A 14,798-nucleotide genomic window follows, 5' to 3' on the forward strand; every position below is an offset into this window, starting at 1 on the left:
GGCCCCGGGGCCCCCTCAGGAGCGTGGCCGCATGCCCGGCATCGCTGTGACTCACCCAGCCTGCCCTGCCTGCCAAGCGAGGGCCCCGGTCCGGTGAGCGTGGGCAGGAAGCGCAGCCGGGGGAGGGGGCTTTGCACAATGGGGGGAAGTCAGCAATCTGGGGAGGGAGGGGGGAGACTTGCAGATTGGGCAGGGACGCCCTCAGTGACCTTGGAAGCTCCCAGGCAGCATCCAAATGGCAAGAAGGTGGGGGTTGGCATGGGCACCACCCCCACTTCCTCGGGGGGGGGATTGCAGCTGCAAGCGGTTGTCGGGATGGTGGCAAGCAAAATGTTGGCTCGTTGGCAGGAGTGTGTATAGCCCAGGTCTGGGGCTGGTGTGATGGGCTTGCCCACAGTCCTGGGGCAGGGGGAGGGGGTCTGCAGAAGCAGCTGTGAAAGAAAGACGCAGCTGGGACTCTCTGGGCCCTTTGAGTCGCTGGACGGTTGGCCCTCCGGCCAGATGTGCAGGAGGGGGCCAGCGGCACAGGTGTGGCAGCTGTAAGGAAGAGGCAGGTCTGGGGGACGGAGAGTGTCGCCCCCCCCACATCTGGGGGCCCTCTCATCAGGGTCTGCTGGGACAGCTGGCTGACCTGTGGAGATAACGGGTGGGTGGGTGGGTGGGGGGATGTGGAAGTGGCTCAGGGTAGGGGTCTCGCCTGACCTGAGCAGGTTCCTGGGACATCTGGCTGGCCAATAGGAGTGGCCTTGGGATCCCATCGGGGGGGGGGGGCTTGCTTTGGGCTTCCGGGAAGAGAGTCGTAAAGGGAAGGGAAGGGATGTCCGGTCCAAGTCCCAAGATGGCCTCCTTCCTCCTTGCCTGCTGCCCCACCTTCTGGCCGGGGGGGGGGCTCTGGTCATTCCCCTCCCAAGGAAGCAGCTGCTCCCTTCTTCCTGGGGGAGGGGGGAACTGCAGGGTCATGGAAGGGGGGTGTCCGTTGAGCAGAAGCAAGCATTGAGCCTGACATTTCCCCCCCCCCCAATTCCAGGCAGTGGGCAAACTCCTGGGGGAGTCCGGCTGACAAAAGAGGCCGCAGCTTGGACAGGCCGGCCCTTTCCTGAGTGCTGGTCCTCGGCCAGGAAGAGGCCGGTGCTGGGATGGCCCGAGATGGCTTGAGGCCTCCTGTCCAGCCGGCCCTTGGCTCTCTGGCCGGCTGCCGCCCCGTCCCTGCCCAAAGCGGGGGATCTTAAGGGGGCCCATCGGGGTCCTCGCATGGGGTCTAGTGCTGGCGGAGACGGGGGCTTCCGGTTCAGGCCACATCCGGGGGTGCTGAGGCCTGGGGTTTGTGGTGCTGGGCCCTTTGCAGAGCTAAAGCTGCCCCCTCAGGGGCCCTTTTGGCTGCCCCCTTGGCGTGGGGCCGACGCCCGGCCACTGGCGTCTCCGGGGTGACTTTCAGCTTCCTTGAGCGGCTGGGGGGGGATGTGATGGAGCCCCCTCCCCTTTTCTCTACCCATTCAGCCCTTGCTCAGAGGTCAGGCCTGGGAGGGGGCTGGCGCTCCTTAGGTGCAGGCTCCAGAAAGGGGGGGGCTGTGGGGCAGGTGGGCTGCAAGGAGGAGGAGAAGCCTGGCCCTCCTCGTCTGTTTTCTGGCTGGGACAGGGATGGGGCCAGCCCACCCTCAGTCTCTGCTACCCCCTCCCCAACCATCTCCCCCCTCCCACCCGCCACTCTCGGTCCTCAAAAATGTTAAGGTGACCAAGCTTTGTGATCCAGCCACGTCTTCCTGGGACCCCCATAATCCACCCGAGCTGGTTTTGCCCTCTGCTGCCAGGAAAGGGTTTCCTTAGCCAGCGGGGCAGGTCGGACCCCCCCCCAGGAAGGTGTCCAGGCAGGAAAGGCTGGCCCAGAACGAGGCCCCCTTGGCTCTCCCCAAAGGAGGGAATCTGTGGGGCCCTGGCAACGGGCCCCTACAGCCCTTCTTTCCTGCCCCGAAAAGTCAAACCCTGCTTTAAAAGACACCCCCCCCCACGAGGCAGCTGCCCACCTCCCACCTGGTGGCTTTGAGGCTTTTGGAGGGAAGGGCTTCGTGGGTCTTCAGAGGTCAGACGTTCGCTTGGTCTTTCGGAGGGCCTGGCGCTGTTGATCTCCATCCCGGGTGGGCTTCGGCTTCCACTAAATGCTGATTTCCCCCCCCGGGGTTTAAGTTGTAACCCACCATGGGCTGCCCTGGTTCTGTGTCAAGCCGTGGGCAGCCACCATCCTGGGGTGGGTCTCTGGCACATTTCCCAAGGGCCTTGCTGGGTCTGGGTCGGGTTCTGCTCCGTCGTCACCCGTAGCGCGGCCAGGGCCAGGAGGAGCCGGTACCCGTACACACACACAAACACAAACACACAGATGCTTAAACCACCTGGAGGTTTTTGCTCAGTGACCCAAATGGGAAGGGGGCGTGCTGCGCTTCCCGAGGATGGGTGTGTTTGCGGTGGGGGCGGCTGGCTTGTCCAGCCGGTTCCTGGGAACGGCCCAGCCCGGTCCTGGCATCCGGTTCACCTGGCTGCGTCTGTCCCTCGGGATGCGTGGGTTGTGGGGAGCCTTCTGGATGGAGGGTCAGCGTCAGGACGGGGCCTCCTGGGGTCAGAGAAATTCCGAGGGGAACACAACTGGAGGGGCACAACCAGGGCCCCTACTTTCCCTGGGCGCAGCCTGAATGTAGCGTGCAAGGCCTGACCCCAGTTGAGCCGGCTTCTCTCCTTGCCACTGAGCTGGAAGGAAGACGCTCAAGGGCCCGTCTGCCCCTCATCTTCCTGCAGGTAAGCTGCCCTCCCCCACTGCCGAGAGGGAGCCAGGATGGCCGGCGCATCCGTCAAAGTGGCCGTCCGGGTGCGTCCCTTCAGTGCCCGTGAGATCAGCCATGCGGCCACCTGCGTCATCCAGATGCAAGGAGCCACCACCTGTGAGTTTCCTGCCTGGTGCCCATAGGCAGGATGAAGCCATGCGGCAGGGATATTGGTGGGGAGGGGGGACCCTGCTGGGGGTGTCTGTGAGGAAAGGCCCCCGGGCAAATAACTTTTGGGTGCTGCTAGCAGCATTGGCGCTCTGGCTTCCAAAACCGGTGCGATTGTGAATAAGAGCTGAAAGGAGCCTCCAGGTTCAATGGCAGTCTACCCCTGACTTGCTAAGGAGTGGCATCCGTGGAGGAGGGAAGGGGCTCATGTCTTTAAGTCCCACCTTGCCCTCCTGTCGCCTCTCGCATCCGGCTTGGCTGCTGTCAGGAAAGTCGTCTGATTCCATCCCTCAGCGTGCTGCGTCTGTGCAAGAGAGGCAGGCAGGGCCCACTCGGGTGAGAGTGGGAGCTGGCACACTTCCCCGCACCCCCCTCGGGTATCCTGGCCCAGACCGGTGCCCCCTCCCCCTGCCTTGCCTGTGAGCCTCCCAGGTGCAGCTACAGAGCCCCCCAAGCAGGGACCGTGAGGAGGCGCAGTTGAAGCCGGATTCCCAGGCAGACCTTCCGGTGCATTGAAGGCAGCCTCCTCCTCCCGGTGACGCTGCCTTCGCCATTGCGGAGGGCTGGCAGTGGCCGAGGTGGTCAGAGGGGCTCCCCTTCTCTCCCCCTCGCAGGCATTGCCAACCCCAAGCAGGCCAAGGATGCCCCCAAGAGCTTCACCTTTGATTACTCCTACTGGTCCCACACCTCGGTGAGTGTCACTGCGGGGAGGCGGCTGCGCTTGCGTGGAACCCTCCCTCCCTTCCCTTGGTGGGGCTGGCTGTGCGTCAGGCGCCCCACGCGAGGACCTCTTTCTTGCAGGAGGAGGACCCCCATTTCGTGTCCCAGCACCAGGTCTACAAGGACATCGGGGAGGAGATGCTGCTCCACGCCTTTGAGGGCTACAACGTCTGCATCTTCGCCTACGGGCAGACGGGGGGCGGCAAGTCGTACACCATGATGGGCAAGCAGGAGAAGGGCCAGCAGGGCATCATCCCTCAGGTGCCTGCAGCCGAGAGGGACGTGCTTCACGCCGGTCTTCCCACTGTTTGCTTCTCTCCGGCCTGCAGCCTCTCCAACCTCTGCAGCCTTTGCTGGGGTGTGGGGCTAAAGAGGGAGGAGAGTGACCCACCTACCCCTGACCCGCTCCTCCGGCCCTGATCCCCCCTCTTTCTCCCTACAGCTTTGCGAAGACCTCTTTCTCCGCGTGGCCGAGGAAGCATCACCCTCCCTGTCCTGTTCTGTGGAGGTATGTAGGGTGGCTGCCCCCCACCTCACTCCCCATGATCCTCAGCCTGAATCCCCCCCATCCTTCCCCAGGTGAGCTACATGGAGATCTACTGTGAGCGCGTGCGGGATCTCCTGAGCCCCAAAAACCGCGGAAACCTGCGTGTGCGTGAGCACCCCATCATGGGGCCGTACGTGGAGGGCCTCTCCAAGCTGGCCGTCACAAATTTCGAGGACATTGCGGATCTCATGGACTGTGGCAATAAAGCCAGGTGAGCCTCTGCCGGGGGGGGGAGCTGGGAGGGTCATGGCCTGGGATAAGGAGGGTCCTCCTCCTCCACTCTTCCCTCGGGGGGCTCTGGCCCGGGACCCTCGCCTCCCAGAGCCCACCAGTGCCTAGGCCTGTACAGGTGGGATGCTACAGGAGTAGGGCGTGGGGGAGCCCTGGATTGGGACCAAGCAATGTGGATCCCAAGTAGGTGGCTGTTCCAGAAAAGAGACCCCCCTCCCCCACTCACTGACCTGCCTTCCCAGGACTGTGGCTGCAACCAATATGAACGAAACCAGTAGCCGTTCCCACGCCGTGTTCACCATCGTCTTCACGCAGCGCCGGCATGATGAACTCACCGACTTGGACACTGAGAAGGTGGGAGGGCCAGTCTCATCCAGGAGATGGGGGGTCTCCCATTAGGTGCCCAAGTTCAGAGGGGTCCTCCTGGACGAGTGTGGGTCCACCTCCTGGACCCTCGAGGTGGGCTGGGCATTTCTGATGGGAGAAACGCCAAACAAGAGTCCACACTTGTGACATTCCCACATGGACTCTGGTGGGAAGGAGCCCAGGCCTGTGGCTTGTGTGGCCCAGGGTCGAGCAGCACAGGGGAACTCTTGCGGCATCAATTTGGGACCCCCTCCAGTCCTGATCCTGTGCCCCCTCCCCTTCTCCCCAGGTTAGCAAGATCAGCTTGGTGGACCTGGCGGGCAGCGAGCGAGCGGACTCGTCGGGCGCAAAGGGCATGAGGCTCAAGGCAAGAAGGCAGAGCTGGGCTGGGTCTCCTGTTTCCCGAGGGTGGGGGTGGGCAGCGTGACCTCTGCCCTTTCTCCACGTCCGTGTCGCTAAGGAAGACTCTTCTCTCCTACGTCCACTTTTTCAGGAAGGCGCCAACATCAACAAATCCCTGACCACCTTGGGCAAGGTCATCTCCGCCTTGGCTGAGATGGTGAGCAGAAGCCCGGGCTCCCTCAGTCCAGGGGGAGGCAGAAATGGGGGTGGGGGGGCTTCGGGGACAGGTTACGGGGCTTAGACCCAGAGATGGGACCTTTGGGTGCATTTGGGAGCGAGGGTAAATAACGATGGGTTCTGTGGGTGTGTTCCCCTTTTCCTTTTCTCCCTGGGGCCCTGGGGGAGGAGGGGGACCCCCCTCCCTCTCCCCCCCTTTCCCCCCCCCGACTCACTTCCCCTCCTGCCTTCCCAGCAAAGCAGCCACAAGAAGAAGAAAACCGAATTCATCCCCTACCGGGATTCGGTGCTCACCTGGCTGCTGAAGGAGAACTTGGGTGAGTAGCTGAGCGACCCCCGAGGAGGCCAGGAGGGAGACCCCTCCCCCGCTTTTTGGAGTGGGCACCGTGGGAGATGTCGTTAGAGTCTCTTCCTCCGATGTCTCCCTTTTCCAGGGGGCAACTCCCGCACGGCCATGATCGCCGCCCTCAGCCCAGCCGACATCAACTACGAGGAGACACTGAGCACCCTCCGGTGAGCTGGAAGGAGGACCCGCCCGGGAGGGGGAGAGAGGCCCCCTCATGGCAAGGGTCCACGCCGAGGCCGGGCTATTCCCACCAGCCCCCCATCTCAGTGCCCCTCTCCTCCTGCCCCAGGTACGCCGACCGGGCCAAGCAGATCCGCTGCAACGCCATCATCAACGAGGACCCCAACGCCCGCCTCATCCGCGAGCTCAAGGAGGAGGTGGCCAGACTGCGGGACCTCCTCTCCGCCCAGGGACTCTCGGGCGCCAGCTTCCTGGGTAGGGGCAGGTCGGGGTGGGCGCTCCGGGGAGGGCTGTGAGGCGTTCACAGGGAGACCCGAACGGGTTTGGGGGGACAACGGTGAGGTTTTGGTGGAAGCCAGGAGATGCGCCCCTCACTCGGCTTGTCTCTTTCCAGGGCCTGAGCCTGCCGATCCGGGTGGCGGGCAGAGCGTGCCCAACGTGCCCTTCGCCTCATTGGCCCACGCCTCCCTCCTGCTGGAGCCCGTGGCCCTCAATGGGGAGCTGGAGCTGCACCTGCCGTCCTCGGAGGAGCAGATTCTGTGCACGGAGGAGGCCATGGAGCAGCTGCAGGTGGGGGCCCCTCTCTGCTCATGCACCCATGTCCCTCTTGGGTCTGCCACAGCAGGAGCAGGGCCCTCCCCGTGCCTGGCTTCTGGCATCGAGCCCTCCCGTCTCTGCCCCCCCGGGGGCCCTTCCCAGCAGGGGGCAGCCTCCAGCCCAGGGCTCCCTGGCAACCAAGGGTTACCCATCCTCCACAGCCGCAGCAGCCCAACTCAAGGCAGACTCCTTGCTGGTGGCGTCTCGTCCTCCCTGCGTGATATAGAGGCAGCCGCTGGGGCTCAGGTCCCCCCCCCCTTTGCAGCAGCACAGCCAGTCCCATTCTGCAAGCCGCAGGGAACCTTGGGCAGGGGGGCTGCTTTGCAGGACCCCCGTGCCCGAGCCACCCGCTTCTCCTCCCCTTGTAGGAGACTGAGAGGATCATAGCGGAGCTGAACGAAACGTGGGAGGAAAAACTGCGGAAAACGGAGGCCATCCGGATGGAGAGGTGAGCACAGGTGCCCCCCCGTCTCCGTGCTCTGGTTTTGCCAGGGAGGCCCTGGAGGGGCTGCTTGGGGGGGGGCTGCATGTTTGCGTGTTGTGTAGCCTCTTTCTGTGTGTGTGTGTGTGGAAATAAGGTGTCAAAGCCGTCAGGTTGCCAGGGGAGCCCTCAGAAGGGGTGCCATCGTGCGCTCTGCCGCATTGGGGAAGCCTCTGAGAAGCGCTCAGACGGGGAGAGTCAGCCAGCCACCAACTCTGGCAGGTTGTGGTGCTCCTGGGAGGCAGCACCTGAGCAGGAGGTGTGCCACTTCCCCATTGGTGGGTTTTGATGCTCATCCAACTAGAACAGGGGTCCCTCCTGGCAACTTTAAGACTTGTGGACTTCAACTCCCAGAATTCCTCAGCCAGCTTTGCTGGCTGAGGAATTCTGGGAGTTGAAGTCCACAAGTCTTAAAAGTTGCCAAGGTTGGAGACTCCTGAACTAGCGTGACCACAGACGTGTGCCAGGCAAACTGCTAGCAGACTTCGTGAGCTCTCCCAGTGACCCAGCCGGGGGGTCTCAGTGGCTGTGGGCTCTTGTCTTTCCTGCAGGGAAGCCCTCCTAGCAGAGATGGGTGTGGCGCTTCGAGAGGACGGGGGCACTGTTGGGGTCTTTTCCCCCAAGAAGGTAAGCAACGTGCCCCGAGGCATGGCAGTCACGTTCCTGCCTGGTTGGCCTGCCCCATCTCCCCACACACAAACACACACACGTCTGTCCCCTGGACTGCACCTCCTCCATTTTGGGAGGGTCCAGAGAGCGGTGGGGGGGCGGGAGCAGCTGCCCTTGGCCAGGCAGTTCTCCACCACCTTGGGGTGCACTCAGTTGTGCGAGGTGTGTGCCAGTGCTGCCACTTAGAATTGACTCCTTGGGAGTTGACCCTGTTGAGAATCTCCCACCCAGCCCCAAAGGTGTTGCACTGTCCACCTGCAAAGATATCCCCCCCCCGAGCCTGGTCACACGGGGTCCCTGCCCTGCAAACGGACGGGAAGGTCTGCCTGGGCTACAGGCGGAGGTTGTGCACCCGCTGATGCCCGTGGCTGCCCTCCCCAGATTCCCCATTTGGTCAACCTGAACGAGGACCCCCTGATGTCGGAGTGCCTGCTCTACCACATCAAAGACGGCGTCACCAGGTGAGGCCGGGCGCTGACGGGCGGAGGGCTGCTCTCCCTCCCTCCCTCCCGGCTGGCGGGCAGGGCCAGGGCAGCAGGCCTGACCTCCGCTCTCCCGGCTAGAGTCGGCCAGCAGAACGCGGACATCCGGCTGAGTGGGCAGTTCATCCAGGAGGAGCACTGCGTCTTCCGCAGCGCCACCAGCGAGACGGGAGAAGGTGAGGCTCAGGACGGGCACGGCTCCTCCCTCCGGTGTGGCTGCCAGGGGCAGTCAGGATAACCGAGTCTCCTCTCCCCTCTCTTTGTGCTTGCCTGGAGCAGGGGGGCCCGGCCACGGGGCAGCAGGCAGCAGCAGGTATTGCCTTCTTCAGGGGTCTTACCGGACGGGGGGGCAGGGAGGCACATCCCGGTCATCGTCCTGCCCACCCCAAGGTCCAGCTACCACCCGCTCTTCTCTGCGCTTGGCTTTTAGCCGAACGGCCCTTGGGCTAGGGCAGCTCAGGGGCAGCCTGGGGCGTGGTCAGCTCTTCCTCAGCCCCACAGGTGTGGGGTACCTCCTGAGAACCCCTGGTCCTGACCCCCGCCTGTCTCCTCCGCAGTTGTGGTCACCCTGGAGCCGTGCAAGGGGGCTGAGACATACGTCAATGGGAAGCAGGTGATGGAGCCCCAGGTGCTGCGATCAGGTAGTGCTGGAGGGGGGGGCATCCTGCCCAGGAATGGGGCTGCCCAGAGCACCTCTAGCTGGGGGGCTGCAGCCTCAAAGCCCTACCTTTGCCTTTGAGCGTTGATGGGTTGTGTGGCTTTCAAAGTCATTCAGAGCTGGGGAGTGTCCCCCCCCCAAAGGTTCTGCAGTGCCCCCTCGTTGCTTGGCGGTCCTTCTGAGGGCAGCCAGCCCAGGGGGGGAGGCAGAGGGGGCTCCCTTGGACATGCCAGTCGGCTCTGCTGCCAGGACAGTTCTGCCGCCCGCCCCTTTCAGCCGGCAGCCTCTTTTGTGGTCCCCACATCTCCTGCTGGGATTTAAGTCTCCCCTTCCAGAGCTTACGTCTCCCCCCCCCCTCAGGCAACCGCGTGGTGATGGGCAAGAACCACGTCTTCCGCTTCAACCACCCTGAGCAGGCCCGGATGGAGCGTGAGCGCAGTCTGCCCCCCGAGGGCCAGGTGGAGACCATGGACTGGAACTTCGCCCAGCGGGAGTTGCTGGAGAAGCAGGGCATCGACATCAAGCTGGAGATGGAGAAGAGGTGGGGGGGCGAACCCCTGGGCAGCTGTGGGGGGCAGGCGGCACGGCTCGCCCACTCCTGGCCTTGCAGCTGGGCTGGGCTGGGCTTTTCTCTGCTTTTCTTTCCAAGGTCTGGAGGGGAGGGGGGGAGAGCTCACCTGCAGCTTTGATCCTGCCGTGGAAATGGGGACGGGGGGACGGGGGGCTGTGTTCCGTGTCCTCATTCGAGTGTCCGGCTTTGTCCACTTTGTGGTCAGGCTGCAGGACCTGGAGACGCAATATCGCCGAGAGAAGGAGGAAGCAGACTTGATCCTGGAACAGCAGAGGCTGGTATGTGTGCGTGGCCGGGACCCTCTTGCACACGCGGGACCCTCCCCCAGCTGGCTTCCCACGAACCGCGTCAACCGGGGAAGGCGGATTTACCTAACGGCAGCCTGATTTGTGGAACAACCACAGCAAAAACATCAGGAAATTGGGTGTGGCTCACTTAATGACAGCATCAGTTGTAGTCATAAGTTAAGGACTGTCTATTCGATGCATGGCAGGTAGTCCTTGACTTACAATCTTTTATTTAGTGACCATTCAGATGGTACTGAAAACAGTTATCGTTTTTCACACCAACGTCCGTTGTGGCATCCCCGTAGATACGTGATCAAAATTGGGACGCTTGGCAACTGACTCGCGTATATGACGGTCGCAGTCTCCCGGGGCCATGTGATGCCCTTTCACGGCCTTCTGACCAGCAAAGACCATGCTAGATTCACTTTACAACCTTGTTGCTAACATAATTGCAGTGATCCACTTAGCAACCGTGGCAAGAAAAGTTGTAAAATGGGGCAAAACTTACTTAACTGTCTAGTAACAAATTTTGGGTCAATTGTGGAGGAGTACTTGTGTTTAACGTCACACATCTGTTTCTTTTCCCTCCCCCAAATTCCCAGTACGCAGATTCGGATAGTGGCGACGATTCGGACAAGCGCTCGTGCGAGGAGAGCTGGCGGCTCATTTCCTCACTGAGGGAGAAGCTGCCGGCCATGAAAGTGCAGACAATTGTGCGCCGCTGTGGCCTGCCCAGCTCGGGCAAGAAGCGGGAGCCGCTACGGGTGTACCAGATCCCGCAGCGCCGACGGGCAGCCAAGGACCCCCGCTGGCTGACCTTGGCTGACCTCAAGATGCAGGCGGTCAAGGAGATCTGCTACGAGGTGGCCCTCAACGACTTCCGGCACTCCCGCCAGGAGATCGAGGCCATGAGCATCGTCAAGATGAAGGAACTCTGCCGCCTCTACGGCCGGCGCGACACCAGCGAGCGCGAGAGCTGGCGTGCCGTGGCCCGGGATGTCTGGGACACGGTGGGCGTGGGCGAGTCCGAGGGCCCCACGGGCGGCAGCCTAGCGACTGGGAACCCGGAGGCTCAGGTCAGCACACCGGGCGTGGAAGTCAACGACCTTCGGGCGCACATTGACAAGCTGACAGACATTCTGCAGGAAGTAAAGATCCAGAACAACATGAAGGACGAAGAGATCCGAGCACTGCGAGATCGGGTGGTGAAGATGGAGCAGGTCATCCCCGTCTCAGCCCAGGTGAGCAGCTGCCACAGGCAGCAGGTTTTTCCAAAGCCCGTTTACTCCTCCCGCTGTGCCAGGGTGGCTGGATTCACCCCCCGCAGTCAATAAATGGAAAACACCGCACGTCCTTGGTGTCCCAGAACACCCAGTTCTCTTGTAGAGCCCTTCTGGGCTGGCCAAGCATCCCTCACTCTCCATGTAGGTCCTCCCCACCTTGTGTCTGGCCTGACCCCACTCTGGGGCAGTACCCTCCCTTTGGACCCTCTTGCCAGCGCCTCCATTTCTCTCCCTCCCCCCAGGAAGACGAAGAGCTGGAGAAGGAGTGGCAGTCACTGCTGTTGACACAAGAGGGCCGAGCTCTCGCAACTGAGGGGGAGTTCGGGTTGGGGGGTGCCCTGGCTCTCCAGGAAGAACAGGGGTCCGGTGACCGGGTCTCCTGCTTGATGAAGAAGGACCCCGCCTTCCGCCGGGGGCGCCTCCGTTGGCTCCGCCAAGAGCAGCTGCGCCTGCAGAACTTGCAGCCCCAGCAACCGCAGCAGCGCAGAGGGCCCAGCCGCTTCATCCCTCCGCAGGACTGCAAGCTGCGCTTCCCCTTCAAGAGCAACCCGCAGCACCGCTACTCGTGGGGGCCCAGCACCGCCTTCATGGTGGGCGAGGAGAAGGAAGGGGCCCCCGGTGAGGAGAGGCCTCAGGCCCCCAGCCCCAACAACCATGACAGCCCCACTGTGCAGCCGAAACAGCCTGCCCGGCGCCACTCCCTGGAAGGGGGCCCACGGGCCAGGCGCAGCAGGGGCCGGGGGCAGGATCAGCACCCTCCACGCAAGCATAACTATTACCCTCACCAGCACCAGCCCTACCCGCAGCGCCGTTCTGGGGGCCTGGAGGGCCACACCCCGCCCCGCATGCGTCGGCAGAGGTCGGCACCCAACCTGCAGCAGGAGAACGCCATCGCCCAGTGATTCTGCCAGTGGCTGCTCCTCCGCCCCCTTTTCCGGAGGGTAGTGGGGAGGAGCCCCCGTCTTACAGGAGGGGTGACGGCTGAGTGCAGCCCCCAGTGGGCAGCGCGCTAGCTCTGCAGTCTGCAGAAGCCTGGGGGCTGCATCGCAGTGTGCTTGGTGCGGTGTAGTAGACATAGGGCCCGGGTGCAGCCCCTGGGTGGGGGGGGCAGGATGGGGGCCTGCCTGGATGCAGCTGCAGGGATGTTCTGTACCCTCCCCCTGCCCTGGAGCAGCCTTCTGGGGGGCGGTGGCGGAATCCAGCGTGGTGGGGGCTTGTGAAGGGGTCTTCCCCTTCCTTTGTGTGGTAGGTGGGCTGGGGATGATGGACCTAAATGGAGGCAGAAAGGGGGGGTCTTAAAGGGGGAGAGGCAGATACGGCCTGAAGCAAAATCCGTTCTTGGGGCAAAAAGCAGAATTTCAAACTTTGCTGCCGGCCCCCCCTCCCCTCCCCACAATAGTTCCAAGGCTGTACAGAAGTTGGGGCTGGGGGGGGCACAATTCTCTTTGCTCCTGTATTGAAGGCTTGTGGGAGCTCCCTCCCCCTCCCCATTGCTCTCTGCCACTTTAGGGCACCCCTGCCCGCTCTGCCAAGGGGGGGGGGTTGGAGGGGGGGCACTTCCGAGAATATTTTATCATCCCTCCCAACTCGGTCCATTAGGCTGCAGGGGAAGCAGGCATCCAAGCGCCCCATGGAAGACTCCCTAGAACAGCAGTTCTCAACCTATGGGTCGCGACCCCATTTGGGGTCGATCGACCATTTCACGGGGGTCGCCAAGCAAGGCTGTCCGCCATTTTTTTCCCCTTTTCCGGCGGGTGCCTTACCTCCCTTGGGCTGGGCCAGCTGGTGGTCGGCCTGCTCCGTCTCTGCCGCTTGCTAGCTACGCCTCGGCCGGCGCAGGGGGCGGAACCACGCATGCACAGCGCTCCCGGGCAGGGAAAGTCCTCGACTTACGACCGGTTGGGTAGTCCTCGACTTATGACTGGTTTAGTCCTCGACTTATGACCTGTTGGGGGTCGCGGCATTAAAAAGGTTGAGAACCACTGCCCTAGAAGCTGGCAGTCGGGTGTGGGGGGGTGATGCCCAGGCCCTGCTGGGGGTGAGGGCAGCTGTATCTGAAGCTCTGCTCTTTGTGCTTGGGGGGGGGGTAGGGGGAGATGTGGGCCTGTGTTCTTGGGTTGGCTACCTATTCCTGAATAATAAAGGTGGCAAAACACCCACCTGGTTGCCTCCAACTCTTTGGGGTGGGGGGAGTTTGGAGGGACCACCCCCTCTGAAGCAGACCCTTGCTGTCCCCACTTCTGGCCGTCGTCCCCCCAGCTGCCCTATTGCACAGCAGCAAGGCCATGGGTCTGGGCCTCCCGGAGATTTAACCAAGGAGGAAATCCAGTAAACCCCCCCCCCCAATCCTGAATCTGGAGGGGGCCCCAGCCAGCTCTCCTGGCCCCCTCCCACTTTGAACCCTCCGGTCCTGGGGAAGGGGATGTGATGCTCAGGGCTGTGTGGGCAGCGAGCTCTCCCCGTGGAGCACCCTGGGCAGATGACGGGCAACGGATCACAGGGGTGGCAAGTGCTGCGACTTGGAGGAACACCCCCCCCGTTCATTTCCTCTGCAGGAAACCTCACAAGCTTTCCAGGGGAGGGTCCGCTTGTAGTTCAAGGGGGTCCAAATGAGATACATTTCCTGGGCCTGTTGGGGGGGGCTGGCGTGCCCAGGTAGCCTCAACTGAGCCTGGATCTCCACAGCATTCGGTGCCCTCCGTGGTGCCACCTTGGACTGGTTTCCACATTTGGGGGTAGAAGGCAAGGCGATGTGATGGTTCTCCCTGCACGGTGATGGTCGAGGGACCCTCCATAGCATCTTCATGAAATGATGGGGGGCTGAGTCACCCGCCACTCAGGATTAGGGGTCATCCCTGCACTGGTGCCATCTGGATCCAGACGGGGAGGGACAGGTTGCGGCTTAACCTGAGCAGGGAGCGTTTCCTTTTGGGGGTGTCTGCCTGGGTGGGATGATGCTCCCCCAGAAAGACTGGGTGCATAATCTGGGGGTCATCTTGGGCCCCCCTGCTGTGTCTTTTTGGGGCTGCCCTCGAAGCCCACAGAAGCTGCTGTTGCTTCAGCCTGCAGGGGGGCTGCCTGTGCGGGGGGGGGGGCAAGGCTGGAGCCTCACTGCCACTGACCCCCCCCAGAGCTTGCGCATGCCAAGGGGCCGATTATCCCTCTAGATCGGGGATGTTCCACCTTGGCAACTTTAAGACCCGTGGACTTGAACTCCCAGAATTCCTGAGCCAGCCATGCTGGGGAATTCTGGGAGTTGAAGTCCACAAGTCAAAGTTGCCAAGGTGGGGCCCCACCCCACACTCCGCTTCTAGATCCCCCCTTGCAGCGGCTGGATTGTCTGGAAGCAGCGGCCCTCACTTCCCCCCCAGCCCAGACTCGACGGGGGGGGATCTTTCTCGTCCTGCCTATGAAACGGGGTCCCCTGGCAGGACCCGGGAAGCCGCCTGGGCCGCAGTATCTGCCCTCCGGAGCACCGTTTCCCCCCCAGGCCTTGAGCCTTCCGGGGGGGGGGTCCATCCTGAAGAAAATGGCTATTCCAGAAGTTTGTTTTTTACCAAATTTGCCCTCCTCCAGGCAAGGAGGCGGGGGCTGGGCAGGGATGGGTTTGCCAGCCGCTCCGGCAGGAGCGCGCCTGCTGCACTCGCGACGTGCTCAGAGGCCAGGGTGCCGACTAGCCCAGCCTGGGGAACGGGGGGGGGGGCAAGGTCTGCCTGGGCTACGCCTGAGCCCCGGGACGGGCGGCTGGACCCCCGCGCCCCCCCAGCGGGCTCGCCTCTTCCCGGCGCCTTTCGATTGGCGGCCGCCCCCCCCCCCCCCCCCC

At 63.0% G+C, this 14,798-nt stretch overlaps 1 protein-coding gene across 1 annotated transcript; it reads left to right on the top strand.

Moving 5' to 3' along the window:
- Window positions 1-2,821: 2,821 nt before the first annotated feature.
- KIF1C (kinesin family member 1C) lies at window positions 2,822-11,877 on the top strand. The gene is made up of 21 exons (XM_015813183.1): window positions 2,822-2,927; window positions 3,593-3,669; window positions 3,780-3,959; window positions 4,141-4,206; window positions 4,278-4,456; window positions 4,719-4,830; window positions 5,132-5,209; window positions 5,336-5,401; window positions 5,657-5,738; window positions 5,856-5,934; window positions 6,057-6,202; window positions 6,342-6,517; window positions 6,913-6,992; window positions 7,577-7,652; window positions 8,076-8,155; window positions 8,258-8,352; window positions 8,734-8,817; window positions 9,195-9,375; window positions 9,611-9,683; window positions 10,295-10,933; window positions 11,218-11,877. The coding sequence occupies exons 1-21, from the start codon at window positions 2,822-2,824 to the stop codon at window positions 11,875-11,877; spliced, it is 3,315 nt and encodes a 1,104-aa protein (XP_015668669.1).
- Window positions 11,878-14,798: the final 2,921 nt, after the last annotated feature.

Source organism: Protobothrops mucrosquamatus, unplaced genomic scaffold, assembly GCF_001527695.2.
Source record: "Protobothrops mucrosquamatus isolate PMUCROS unplaced genomic scaffold, P.Mucros_1.0 scaffold141, whole genome shotgun sequence".
NCBI classification, from domain to species: domain Eukaryota; kingdom Metazoa; phylum Chordata; class Lepidosauria; order Squamata; family Viperidae; genus Protobothrops; species Protobothrops mucrosquamatus.